This window comes from Dendronephthya gigantea, unplaced genomic scaffold, assembly GCF_004324835.1.
Source record: "Dendronephthya gigantea isolate DGI-Jeju-01 unplaced genomic scaffold, DenGig_1.0 000002F, whole genome shotgun sequence".
In the NCBI taxonomy this organism is placed as follows: Eukaryota; Metazoa; Cnidaria; class Anthozoa; order Malacalcyonacea; family Nephtheidae; genus Dendronephthya; species Dendronephthya gigantea.
Genome location: NW_021163012.1, coordinates 391204 through 405680, shown reverse-complemented (window position 1 = coordinate 405680; position 14477 = coordinate 391204). Strand labels below are relative to the sequence as shown.

Below are 14477 nucleotides of genomic sequence, written 5' to 3'. Positions count from 1 at the left end.
CAGTGTTATTTATCTCCGGAAAACGCAAAAACGGATTTAGTTATTAATCAATATTTTTTGTCTGCAGATAACACTAAGTCTTGTCACTCTAGTTCAGGTACCCGCCTCAAGCCTTACGCGGTCAAATTCAATATGGCGGATCAGGGTGCAACAATTGTTATATACGATTCTTATTTAGTTTTGGGCACTTTGGCTTTTCTCTGGCTGGTATATTTGTGGGAAACGTATCTATTAAAACGACAGGTATAAAACTACATCTTAGCTGTGAAATTAGTATAAACTAAAGGCAAATAAATTTAGTTTTGAATTCTCAAATCTTAGTTTTACCAAATCTTAGGTTTCACTTTTTCCCCCTAATGGGAATAAACTGTATAATAGATGTTGTCTCTATATAATAAATAAATTATAGACCACATGAAATATTCCTTTTTGGATGTTCCCACTTTCCCGATTGCTTGTGAAGTATTCTTAAATTAAGCAACACGTTTTCTAGTGCAACGTTCTAAAGACCACAGATGAAATACCAATAGAGCTACGGCATGTTCTTGATAAGGAAACATTTGAGAAGTCAAGATTGTATCAGTTGGATTCAAAAAACTTTGGTTTTTGGAGTTCCTTATATTCCCAGATTGAGACAACAGTGAGTGACAACATTACCAATCTGTTGGTCAACTAACCTACTTGATAATCCAACCTCATTTCATTATTTTTATTAGTTGGTGCTGATTCTTGGAGGTATTCCATTGTTATGGTGGCTGGCTGGCAAGGCCCTGATTCGTATTGGATATAATGAGAGCTATGAGGTAACTTCATTCCACAGTATGCTTGAATATCTTACAGATGAAAATAATGATTTATTTCTATCATTCTAGATATCCCAGTCTCTAATATTCATACTGCTTGGGTCCATATATAGTTTAATAACTGGACTACCTTGGACCATTTATAGCACATTTGTTATTGAAGAACGTCATGGTTTTAACAAGCAGGTAGTGAACTATACTATAAAAAATTATGGGACTCATCAACCTTTTTTAATCAACCAAATTGAGTTTCTGTCTTTTTTTTCAGACATTTGGCTTCTTTGTGAAAGATACAATAAAGAAGTTTCTGGTGAGTATGGTAATTGGTCTTCCAATCATGGCTGGTTTGATATACATTATAAAGTGGGGAGGTGATTATTTCTTCGTCTACTGCTGGGTCTTTACTCTTGTCATCTCATTGGTAAGTTTACCACTTTCTGATTAATCATGAAATATATCAATGTCTTGTTTTTATTGGTTAACCATTTATTGATACTCATAGTATTTCTACAATTTAGTTTCTTTTGACAATCTACATGGATTACATTGCTCCATTGTTTGACAAGTTCACTCCGGTGCCTGAAGGAGATCTCAGGACAGCCATTGAGATGCTTGCAAAGCGTATTGATTTTCCATTAACGAAGCTGTTGGTGGTTGAAGGTTCCAAACGTTCTTCACATAGCAATGCTTACTTCTATGGTTTTTACAAGAATAAGAAGATTGTTTTATTTGATACCTTGTTGTCCGAGGATGTGATGGCAAAGAAGGAAGAGGGAACAAAAGGGGATAATGAAGAGCAAAGCAAGGATGAGAATGGGATTGAGCCAGGTAATGAGGAACATAATGTTGAGGCCAGTTTGGATAATGGAGAGCAACCTGTAACTGGTGAAGATGTGAAAGAGGATGAGGTGAGTTGGTTGTGTCTTGGAAGTCAAAATGTTTAATTAGTAGCAACATCTTTTGCAGGTTTCTTGTGGTTTGTCTATGACTCCACAGTGATTTATGCTTTTATATTTTTTTTTACAACAGAGAACGAGAAGTAGACTTGTACAAATGAGGAGGTCTTGGCTGTCTTATCGCATGAAATGGGACATTGGAAACTAAACCACACTGTCAAGAATTTGATTATCAGCCAAGTAAGTAACCTTGCTTCTCAAAACCACCCTTGTTTATAAACCTTTTGAAACAGTAAATAGAGCTACATTTCTGTTGACTATTCAGCCAGCAGTTATTACAATATTTAATAAAATTTCTTAGGAATACGTGAACGGATTGCATTCATTGTTTTTCATTCGTTGTTTTTTATTTTCTTTAGTTCAACACATTTTTCTGTTTTATGGTGTTTGGTTTTCTCGTTCATTGGAATTTTTTGTACACCAGTTTTGGTTTTACATCAAGTCAGCCAACATTGATTGGCTTGTTGATTGTGTTTCAGTTCATATTCTCGCCTTATAACGAGGTAAATATCTTTGTTTCTGCGTGAGACAAACTAACTGGTGTCCAAATATCCAGTCCGCGGTTTACAGTACTCGTAAACTGCAGTAAACCTATTACTCAGAGACTGGAATTATACCTTTGAGACAGAGAAGAAACTAAAGTAGGATTCAACTTGATAATGTACGATACATAAATGATTGTCAATAAATGATAATTTATTTTAGTTTGCTTTAAAATAAACCAGGAATATCGTAGACTTAAGAGTTGGTTATGAAAGTCTTATGTATTGTAACCTAACGCAAATTTTCTTCTTAATGCTTATCTTTCGTCTAGTTACTGGGTTTTCTCATGACCATGCTCAGCCGTCGTTTTGAATTTCAAGCTGATAAGTTTGGTAAAGATCTTGGCTATAGCTATCCGCTTGAATCAGCTTTGATCAAACTACACAAAGACAACCTTGGATTTCCAGTCGCAGACAAACTCTATTCTACTTATCATTACTCTCATCCTCCCATTGTTGAAAGAATCCGCGCTTTGAGAAGCAAGAAAGAGAATTGAAGAGAAGATTTCTTGCAAAAAGAAGCTGTTTTAGACTTTTCAAGTCAAACGTCGTTTTTAATGTCATATCTCTTTTCATATTAAAGATGTTTCATTAAATTTGAGTTTTAATTAACTACATTTATGGCGGAATGAAAAAAGCGAAGTCGTGTTTTTGTCCGTGACTGTCTGCGAAATCATGGAAACTTTCAAATGAAACCTGACGGCAGAAATACTCCATGATCAAACTGTGGACCCCTACAAAGTAAGTTCTTTTTAAATTTATTTTACTAACTTTGTTTTAATCCGAATTTATTGTATAAAATATTTAAACCTTGTTTCAGAGCGTATTCTCTAACTTTCAGTACATATTTCAATCAATTATATTTCATTATTTTCTACAACACTAATTTTACACAATATACAGTCAGTTTATTCAATTTGTTTCCTCTAATTTTCTTTTATTTTTCTTCGGATGTCTCGAGCGACTTTTGGCCTTGCAAAGTGGACAAATTGGAGCATTTCTGTGTATTTGCTGATGACATGAGAGGCATGATTTCATTGGTGGAGGCTGTTGTCTGAATGGCCGAGCTTCCAGTGGATTGTGGGGTTTACTAACAAGCTGATTGGCTGCTGCTGTGGCGGCCATGATTTGTGAAGCGACCGAGTGAGGTAAGAGGTCTGGGGGAGAAGGGAGCCATGTTGGTATTCCCCTGTTGTTATTCAAGTAACTAAAGAGAAGTGGATAATGATTTAAAAGCTTTTTAATAATCTCCTAATTTTGTGGTTGCTTGTATTGTTGCGCGGAAATATGATAATGCATGTCATTTTCAAACTTCTTTTCCAAAAGTGTCCGCTGGATAGCGCCAGTATAAAATCAGGGAGGTTGATTACTGGATTAACTTCCAGAAATGTGCAAGAAAATTTATCGATATTTTATTCTTAAGGCCTTCAAACGGGATTTTTGACTCCTAGATAGATTGTGTATTCTAGAGTGTAAAAACTAGAAATGGCTTACTCTTTCTTCAGTTTGTCTTCATCGGGTAATCCAGGCAGTTTGTCCAGTCCCAATGAGTCTCTCATCCTGTCAATTTCTTCTTTTAGTGGTGTGTAGTCTGCGTGAAGACGACGAACATTCTCCAGACAACGATCTCGTGATGTTTGTGATTGTTTGATGGTTGTCTCCATCTAAGAAAGTAAGTAGTTTGGATTACTTTACCACGAATTTTGACCTCCTGGTATTTTATAAATTTATACATTTTTTTTGAATGAAAACGATCGCTGCTGTAGATGCATAGTTACGTAAACGATGACTGGTTCTTGTGCAAATAAATTAACCCACCATGTTTATATCTGCGTGGATAAGTCTCAATTCTTCCACATGAGACATCTTTTCTTGCAACAATTGTTCCATTTCAGTCTGATATTCTCTCAAACATTTATCCTCCCGTTCTGTTGTCTCCCATTCCTGCATTAAAATGTTTTGAAGTCGATCCAATTCATCCATTTTCACCCTGCATGAAAGATGACAATAAAATTGTCTCAACTCTGATCGAGTCTTTCCTAGTCTATACTGACTATACACATCAGTAAAGAAAGAACGATGGATATCTTCTTGTTAATATGCCGTACAATTCCGAAATCCTGAATGATTTAAACTGAATTCTTCGTGCATGTATAAACTACACTTGAACTTGCTTTCGCTGCTTGAACTTGAACTATAAACTACACTTGAACTTGCTTCCGCCCCTTCCTCTCCCTTTAATTTTTGTTGTTGGTCTGGTCTGAAGCCAGTATTGTATTCTTCTAGTGCATGACGAATAAAATTGTCTGGTATTAGCCCAGAGAACAACGGTGGGCGGTTCTGGGCACATTGGTAGTTAATGGCTTGAACAAAGATGTGTTTACTGATGATTTGAAATGATTTATACAATAGGAAGACACTCGTGCATGAGACGCGACTTAAAAGCTGTATATTTTTTTTTCACAACTACGAGCTAATGCATGATCATAGCTGAAAACAGGAAGATTTGAAGAAAGCAATTTCTAGATACTACAATCTTTTGGCCTGATCACGTAGCCTTGATCTTTCGACAGATGGCCATCAATCAGTCATCAAAGAGAGAAAATAATGTTAATTATTATTTTCATTATATATCGTTGTCTCATATTCTGAAGCAAAGGAATAAAGTGGAGAGATATAGTTTAATTTACTTGTGCCAATATGTGTCAACATTTTCCGAAGTAGCATATATGCCATCTGCTGTTCTGCGGCGCCTAATGTAATGACATGAGTCATCTCTGCTTTGCAAAACCGATGCATGTGGAGTTATAATCTTAAACAAACCCAGGACTTAGGTTAAACAGTATCACATAATCCCTGTTTTGAAAGCCTCGAATATTGGAAACAATAAGCCATATTATGTATTTAACTTTACACAGCACGTGTGATCTTTTTGTCTGTCTCATTAAGTGACAACATATTTTGCGTGGGTATTGCGGTTACCTGGGTTATTTGAAGCAAATGAAAAACTTTTACACGCATGAAAAAGATTAGTGCATATTGTGTTGAGAAAATTTTAATATAGTACTATAGTATTAGGAATACACTTGAAGTAATATAATCTATGTAGATTGCGTCCAATGTTAGTCGCAATATCATGTTTTATCTTAGATTGCTTTAATTTGAACTCCATATTTCCCTAAACCTAAATTCATTTACACGACCGCTAGGATTCAAAACTTATATTCATCCTATAAAATAAGTCCTCAGTGGAAAAATAACTAAGAATTTTAGTATACGATTAATTTGCCTCATAGTTTATGTTTCTTGTTTAGAGTCTATATGTCTTTGTTGAGAAGAGAGAGGTCAAAGTCATGATACTCCACGCATATATCACAAGTCTACGGGCTCTTCTACGGTAGGAAATTTTGATTATTTTTAAATATATTGTAAAATGAAAATGATTATCAACCGGCCGTATTTAAACTAGGTAACTCGAGTTTGACTATATATACGCGCTCTTGTTCATTCGCCGGCGGTTTCGCTGCGGTATTTTCACGAACGTCTTAATGCAATGTTGCTATTTCAAGGAGCTATTGTTTGCGTTTTCGCTTCTTTGTTACGTGAAAATAGGTTAGAATTAAGCCTGATGAGACTTTGAAACAAGGCAACTCTTATTGCGGGGTCAAACAATCCTTTCAAACATAGCACGTATAAGAGACGAATGAGAACCTTCCTATAGATCAACGATGAAGAAAACCGGCGCGAGTTATTTAATTTTCTGGCCAAGAGCGCAAGCGTTGGGTAGTTAAGACACAGTGGGAGTCTCGCAAATCCATAGAGTACAGTATATTGATTTATTCAACTCATTTTCTGTTCATTTCTCTCTGCGGAAAACATCGAACAAAACACTATATTAGAACGACTGCATGTTACAAATTACAAAAATTGAAACATTTGTTACGCGCACAAGAATCGATCTTCCACTCCGCACGCCCTTCTAGGAACTGGATGATTTTAAGATTATGTAAAGGAAGTGCTTGCATTGGCTTGTCCTTTCTGCATGTGTGATTAGAAATATTCACAGACGTATGAATATATCAATTTCAAACTCGAGTATTTAATCTCAGTACTGAAAACAACCTCAGTAGAACATGCGGAAATTCAACATTATACGACTCAATGTCATATATAAAACGTAATCAGTGTCCCGATATTATTGATTTTTTCTCCTCTGAAAAAAAATGTAATCAAACATTATATGCATTTGTATGTTTGATGTTATATTCTGAAGACGTTCGTGTATTTTCGTATTTGATATTTTTTTGTATTTTATAATTTTTTAAATGAGCGAATTGAATAGTTGAGTTTTATTGATGATATAGTTAACGGTATCTCATCGCTTAGCGTATCGCTTGCGTTACTACGAGGCAGCGTTATGAACAACATTGCTAGTATATTTTGTTTGCTAACTTTAGACGTTAGGATAATTGGCAAAATCGTGCCATCAAAGCCGCTATTGGAAGCTGTTTTAGTACTCGTTGTATACTCTTCGTTGGAAAGTTTCATGTAGTTTATATTATCTTAGAAGTTCACTGAGGGTCATTTTTCAAAGTCAAAGGACAGGACTATAGTATATACACCGTGGCTAATTTAGTCTCAACGCATATGTCAGAATTAGGGAGCCGTGACTGAGTGAATGAATGAAATAACAGATGAAGGTAGTTAACGTACTTGATTTCTTTCACCGTTTCCAGTTTTGTTGCGGTATCCTCGTCTTCATTTTGATGCGTGGAAGTGTGGATCTCAATATTAGTACTTGTTGTTGCGACTGCCATCTTGTCTTCTTTTGTATGAGACTTGAAACATTTGCTTCATTTCAGCTTTTTTGTACTAGTCAATATGCATTGTTAGTGTCCAGCCAATCACGAGAGAGTACGCTTCAAACTTGTTAATGTCAGCTGTTGTACACCTGCGCTCTTAACCATGACAACATTGCGTTAATAACTGGAACTCGCTTTTGAAAAAAACATTAAAATAACTTCCTAATTCAAGGCGAAATCCAACTAGGATTTCTCAGTAGGCCTGTGAATAAGCTCGAGATGAGAAGTTCTAATGTCTGAGAGGTGTACTGTAGTTGTAATTCATTTGTGATATAGTGTGTATATTGAACTGTCCCTTTGAGACAGCAAATTATTTTTGAATAATTTATGTGCTATTTTCTCCAATCGCCTGCAGTCTTGTCAAATTTCATTAAAGACAATAAGAGTTTAAACAAAATACTCTCCACTTATCCACTTTCGAGTTTTGTATTAAAGCAAGCAATATCAACAGTGATTTGAAAATTATGAAATTTATGAAAATTGCGTGCTGTCATATATATCTTAGCATATTATTGCTCCGTAAAATGCAACACTTAATTCATCAAATATTAATATTTGTCTAAATGAAATTCTTCCTGCTCTTGTCACTATACACTTTATATTTAGAATTTAAACTTTGAAATTGAATTAAAGAAAAGGTTGGCGGGTATATATAGACTATTGTATGTTTGGTAAACACCTTACTGTATGTGTATCAAAAATATGTTGAGCGCCCTTTTTTGTGAATATAAAGTCGCGATCGATATTAAAGACTCAATAATCCCAACTATTTTTTTTGAACTAAGCTCTATGTCTCTCTAACTGCTTATATCATGCACGAAATTTATGCCATGCATCCAATGTTAATATTTCAGATACAGCGTTCTACCAATGAAGCTTGTTATATGACACTGTATATTAAAACATCAAGGTTGCTGTTAGCATTAAACCGAAAAGCTACACGACACAAGCCGCGTTTACTCAAAGTATAAGTTAGATATTTCATAATTGCCGTTTTAATACAGACTCTTAGCTTGACTAGACTAAAGCCTTAGTAAAATCTGTACATGCAAATGAAGCTTTTGTTTTAAAAGTTAAATTGCAACATAAATTCAAAGATTGGGAGACAAAAAAAAATATTGAAAAATTTTTATAAAGCATTCTTTATGAGCCAAAAACTCCAACTATCTATAGTAGATTATTCTTTTCAACAGAGAGCCAGTCCCATGCAGAATTGTTGTTTTTAACAAAATTTTATAATTATCATTTCAGCATGAGGTAAGCTGTATGAAGTCTCGTGTTGAACATGCAGACATGATGCATTCTGCCATAATGAATATGTGAATTAGGTTTTCGTAGGATATCTTGCTTGACAGAAATATATGCAAAAAGATATTGGACTTTCAAGTGCATAAAAAACAGACATTGTCATTGCATATATTGATTAAAGAAATAAAATTGCGCTCTAGCATATCTAAGACGTATTTATGCTTTTTAAAATATACGCAAAACTTGCTATGCCACGCATTACGGTCATTGGCATTACCACGCAAAAGATAGATGATATTGCTTTCGACTTGATTCATCGTTTTTCGATGTTTCTTATTCTTATGAATTATTCTTATGTTTAAATTTTGTTTACCTAAATATAGGAATTTTGTCAGTCCTCTGTGAGAGAGGAACGTCTTTTATATACACTCTTGTAAATTCAATTAAATTCTCCACTTTAATTTTTGTCTGTTTAATCAATTCAACTCATTTGTTATGACGGTTTTCTGTCAAACAAAGCGGGTTTTTGATTTACGGTTATTACATATGCTGTACGATTTTCTCGCTTATATTTCGTCGTCATGAGAACAAGTTCTTAATCTGCTGCTTTTTTGAATGGTCCGACACATGTGTTTATAGCCTATCCACGTTTTCTGAATTGCTTTGTTCCATAAAAGGGAAAGTTTGAAGTTAACCCCTACTAAGGCTCTAGTTTACATTGTGTTTTGTCTTTATGCATATGCATGCATGCAGTTCAAATTACCCCTAGATGTAATTCCTGTTTTAAGGAAAAAGGTGAAATAGTTTGAAAGAAACTAAAACATATAACGCTGAGTTATGTAAACCTTGGTATTTATTACTGACAGATTCTTGAAGACTTCTTGACACAACATTCCATAACCAGACCTTGTGACGAAAATACTACTCGGGGGACAGGTGTTCCGCATCTCTTGGTTGTGGGTCGTAGTTCGTTTTCTGGTCTTCCTCGCTCTAGGTTATTTGAAAGCAAACCTCATCTGATGGCGCTGAGATTGTGTAGCACTGAGCTTTGACTATATAGAGTTACATCCAATCATGCATCGTGCTAAGGTGGTTTGTTAACCAGCATGGACTAGTTCACAGTGTATTTGTGCATGTAATTTTATCCGTTTGGTTTGTAAAATGCGCTACTTGGGAAACGCATAATCCCTGTGGTTTTTTTTTGCTTTTTCACATTGTTGGGATAGCTATACTTGAACTCGCTTGAATAATTGCGATGCAAACTTCTTTGCTAACGATATTCAAAGTCGAACTCGAAGACAATAATCATTTGATGAAGGCTGACCTACGTGAATGGTGGAAAAAAAGCCTCCCGAAACTATAAATATAGATAAGTTTTCACCAACTAAAATTATGAATTTGACCCCGTGGTTTTTTTCACGCTCCGATCATGAAAGCAAGTTAAACGAACTAGGAAAAGATTAAGGGTTCGCTCAGGTATATTGTACAATATTTTATTCCTAACTATTTCCTTATTAAATCATTACATCTTGTCTCAAATATACATCTAACGTCAAACATAGTTATATACTTTTGATAGCGCATTCAGCCCATTGGTCCACTAGTCCAAATAAAGTAATCTTATAATCTGTTACCTTAACAACTCTTAAATCTGAACTAATTAATGTTCACAAAATTCTCATTTTCAGCTGTGACAAACAACTTAATCCAATGAAATAAAACTGGAAAACTTTGAGGAGCATTAAGAAGGAAAGACTCTCAGGTAGGGTGATATATTTTGCTTTAACTTTCCTAAACAAGGTTTGAAACGAAATGATTTATCACTTTAGAAATAACGGGAGGCGTTGCTCCGGTGATATTGCAGTTGTGAACCATTATTTAATTTGCAAATATCATGATCATGATGAATATTTTACTTCAGGAGTAACCGCCAAATTAACTGCGTTTATAAGCTGTATGGTTCATAGTTCAAAGTTCTTTCTTGATGTATATACTCAGTGTTCCTTAAAGTCTATAAACATCGTATAGGCCTGGAAGAACAGTCAAATTTAGTAATATAGATTATAGATTAAACCTTTAATATTTTCATTATGACCTTAGTAAGCTTTGGGAATTGGTGGAAGGGAGGTGAAGACAATTTTTTTTACCATGCATCAAAATGAGCATGCTTTTCATTTGCTTTGAAGTTCTTGCCAGTGAAATTCCTTTAAACATTTCATTTAAGCGACATAGTTACCTTTTTCATCTTCGTTGTCATAACACAAGAGTTGAACAACAATAGACACTCTTTTGTTATTCATTATGAAACGTAACCAGGACTCATTTAACCATATTTCTATGTTTCAGAATCTACAATCATGCAGCGAAAGGCAGGCTTTTCCCGGCTCTCAGTCATCAAAGAGAAAGAGAACAACAATAATAAGACTGGTTCAAAAATTCAAAATAAAAAAAGAGGCGTCACAACGCCATTGCTGAAATTTCAAAATCTTGTTTCGACTATAACCATGACCCGCGCCTTGCTCAACCGAAGTCAAATACGCAAGCAAAATACGTGTGAGGACTCAGGCGAGTTTTATATGAGCCATGCTACGTCACCTGACGACGACGATCGACGGCCTGACACGACAATGACCGATCCAAGCACAGTTAGAACCGATGTTCTAAGTCGGTTAAATATGAGCGATCATTTCAGGTTCACAACCAGGCCAAACAGGAAATTTCAGGTAATTAACTTGTTTATACTGGTCACCTTCATGTTACCAACGTGATTTACGCACGTCATTTCTAACATTTCTAGGAAATGAAAGTGCGTAAGGCAATAAAAGACGTTTTTGAAGAACGTTTACAAGACTGTACCTATAGCGCAGAATTTTGTCAAGAGACTTCCCCAGTTCTAGCTGATGTTATTAAAGAACGAGTGAAAAGGCTGGTTTTCCCGCGCTATAAGATTGTATGTCACGTGCTTATGGGTCAGATGACTGGACAGAGCATGCGCAGTGTAAGTCGCTGTGCGTGGAACGAAGATTTTGACAACTTTGCGCAGTATTGTCACCAGACTCCCACGATGTACGCAATCGGTGTGGTCTATGGTGTGTATGCAGAATAGACGAGAGTTGATGTGAAAAAGAACTCAAATATCAAAACTTAAAACTTAACACAGGCTGCGTGGTTTTTCAAATCATGCATGGATTATCTTACCAATTAATTTTCAAGAATGAGCGACATATCACATGCAGTGTAACTCGATATACGGCGAAATAACATTCGTCTGTCCAAAGTACAATCGGAAAAAGGAGGATAGTAAATCATTTGCTGTGTCAGCAATAAAATGATGGAACAGTACTCCCGTGACTATTAGATATAGCTCTAATATCAAAACTTTTAAAAAAAGCTATCGTATTTTTATTACAACAGTATAATGATCTGGATCATTTTAATCTTTCTTAATTCTAGTAATTTTATTACATGCTCATATACGCCTGTATTCTAAAAGCACACTCACACTTATTGAGTGTGTGACATATAAATTCTGTTAATGCTGGTCAATGAGAAAGTTTTCTCTCAATAGATGGAAAAATATAAGGTAAATCACTGAAATTCAAGCCACTATTCGGCTAGAAATACCGCCATTGAAACGTTATGAGAAGATTAAGATCTTCCACTCAATGAGTTTGAGTGTGAGTGAGCTTTTAGAAGACAGGCGACAGTCTTAAAATAGATTGCTTATTGTATTATCTGTATTTCATATATTTTATTGTATATACTTGATTTTAATACTCTATTCTGAGGGCCACAAGTTTGTCAGCCCCTGGCTGTAAATTGTTCCACCCTTTTGAAATAAAGTCATTCATTCGTCCATTCAATATATGTTTGGATTTGTCTATCGGGTTCAATTGGTTCATTTGATTGGGATTGATCGATAGGTTACTCGAGCCACAGATTAACCCGTTTTCGAAGACGGAAAATAGTTCTACGAAATCAGCGTGCACTTTCGACTCTTGAATCGCTTGTTCATCTCTAATTAAACTATGATAGTTATGGTGTGCTAATTGAAATTGGCTCCAAACTTCAAGCAGTTCCTCCAAAGCATTTTTAACAGCCTCAGTTTCGACTTTAGCTCATTACGTTTATTAGCTTTCCTGGTTTCTTTTCCTTTCGCGATACTTCGAAATTGTCTTAATTGATCCATATCGTGATCTCAGCATCCATATGGGACATGATAATTCATATCTGGGCAGGAAACCCCTTAATACGACTTCGCCACTGCATTTGCACGAAACAGTCGATTAAATTATTTAGATTCTTCTTCGAATTCCTACACGGTGTAGCAAATTCGTACGTAAATGCACTTCTCACGGACCGAACGATAATTTGCGGTCAGCGACTCGCGCGAGATGTAAATTCATGGTGCGCTGATATTTCAAACTCGACAGAATAGAATTAGCAATATGCAATATCAGATCGACGTGCTAGCAAAAGTTGTATGCCAATGTTTGGTAGGTTATCACACTGCCGGGTAGATATAGGCGGGTAGGTGCGTAGTCACCTAGTAGCTTCGAACTAGAGAACACGAAACAACAATATAGCTATACTAAATACGGTATTGCGGTGATCACATGCGCGGCACGCAAATTTAACCAAGACGATTTCAATAGTTTTGAAGTGTTCCATAAACAAAACTAAATTTAAGGTTTGTAAATGCGAAAATAGACTAAATCACAGTAAGTAACAAACTAAATCTAAATTAACAAAAGAACTAAATATAACTGTAAATTTACCTCACTTTAGTTTACACGCGCACCAAAGACAACGATTAGAACTTGGTAGAATATTTGCGCCAGCAGCGTCCAACACAAAACAAGTAAATCAAATATCCACTCCATCAGTAGCAGTTGTTATGGCAGTAACGTCTACGTTCTTCCCTTGGCTTCAGAAGAGGCTCGACGAGCCCAAACGCTAGCAAAATAATCATGTGAATTTATTTAAGTATTATACTATAAGAATTAAACTGCTATTAAAACCCGTTTCTCATAAACCATATTAATCCAATCTGATGCCGGATTCTCTCAACAGATGACTAGACCTTTTTTATATGCTTGTTTATCCAGGAGATATAATTCTTTACTTTCGTGTTTCATGAACACTGCCGAAAATATGGACGCTCTCCGACGCAATTTAGCGAAACGAAAAGCCATATCAACAAACAAGAAAGTACTAGTAGCATATTTCAGCATACCTTCTGCCGTTAACAGGGGACTTATACGTTTGGAGAAATGAACGCTGCCGCAATTTAGCGAAACGAAAAGCCATATCAACAAACAAGAAAGTACTAGTAGCATATTTCAGCATACCTTCCGCCGTTAACAGGGGACTTATACGTTTGGAGAAATGAACGCTGCCGCAATTTAGCGAAACGAAAAGCCATATCAACAAACAAGAAAGTACTAGTAGCATATTTCAGCATACCTTCCGCCGTTAACAGGGGACTTATACGTTTGGAGAAATGAACGCTGCCGCAATTTAGCGAAACGAAAAGCCATATCAACAAACAAGAAAGTACTAGTAGCATATTTCAGCATACCTTCCGCCGTTAACAGGGGACTTATACGTTTGGAGAAATGAACGCTGCCGCAATTTAGCGAAACGAAAAGCCATATCAACAAACAGAAAGTACTAGTAGCATATTTCAGCATACCTTCCGCCGTTAACAGGGGACTTATACGTTTGGAGAAATGAACGCTGCCGCAATTTAGCGAAACGAAAAGCCATATCAACAAACAAGAAAGTACTAGTAGCATATTTCAGCATACCTTCCGCCGTTAACAGGGGACTTATACGTTTGGAGAAATGAACGCTGCCGCAATTTAGCGAAACGAAAAGCCATATCAACAAACAAGAAAGTACTAGTAGCATATTTCAGCATACCTTCCGCCGTTAACAGGGGACTTATACGTTTGGAGAAATGAACGCTGCCGCAATTTAGCGAAACGAAAAGCCATATCAACAAACAAGAAAGTACTAGTAGCATATTTCAGCATACCTTCCGCCGTTAACAGGGGACCTTAA

General features: G+C 35.9%; 2 protein-coding genes and 1 long non-coding RNA gene across 5 annotated transcripts; 2 read left to right on the top strand and 1 right to left on the bottom strand.

Moving 5' to 3' along the window:
* The first annotated feature begins 22 nt into the window (after positions 1–22).
* Positions 23–2891, top strand: LOC114538446 (CAAX prenyl protease 1 homolog). Its single transcript, XM_028559625.1, is given in 9 exon segments — positions 23–243; positions 494–640; positions 717–803; positions 873–989; positions 1072–1224; positions 1322–1715; positions 1833–1939; positions 2119–2262; positions 2574–2891. Coding segments are annotated over 9 exon segments (1485 nt in total). The 5' UTR covers positions 23–132; the 3' UTR covers positions 2799–2891.
* Positions 2892–2945: 54 nt separating this feature from the next.
* Positions 2946–13657, bottom strand: LOC114538429 (zinc finger C4H2 domain-containing protein-like). Of its 2 annotated transcripts, XM_028559609.1 has the most exons (5): positions 13190–13657; positions 7015–7297; positions 4120–4291; positions 3796–3965; positions 2946–3508 (listed from the first exon to the last, which is right to left on the bottom strand). In XM_028559609.1, exons 2-5 carry the CDS (start codon positions 7116–7118, stop codon positions 3214–3216), a joined length of 741 nt encoding a protein of 246 aa, XP_028415410.1. In that variant the 5' UTR covers positions 7119–7297; positions 13190–13657; the 3' UTR covers positions 2946–3213. The 2 variants fall into 2 exon arrangements, with proteins under 2 accessions (XP_028415410.1, XP_028415417.1); XM_028559616.1 differs by lacking the exon at positions 7015–7297.
* Positions 3350–11020, top strand: LOC114538455. Of its 2 annotated transcripts, XR_003688740.1 has the most exons (6): positions 3350–3449; positions 3882–3973; positions 5616–5698; positions 9278–9887; positions 10100–10173; positions 10758–11020. It is a non-coding gene; the product is annotated as an uncharacterized LOC114538455 (long non-coding RNA). The 2 variants fall into 2 exon arrangements; XR_003688739.1 differs by having other exon boundaries at positions 9278–10173.
* Positions 13658–14477: the final 820 nt, after the last annotated feature.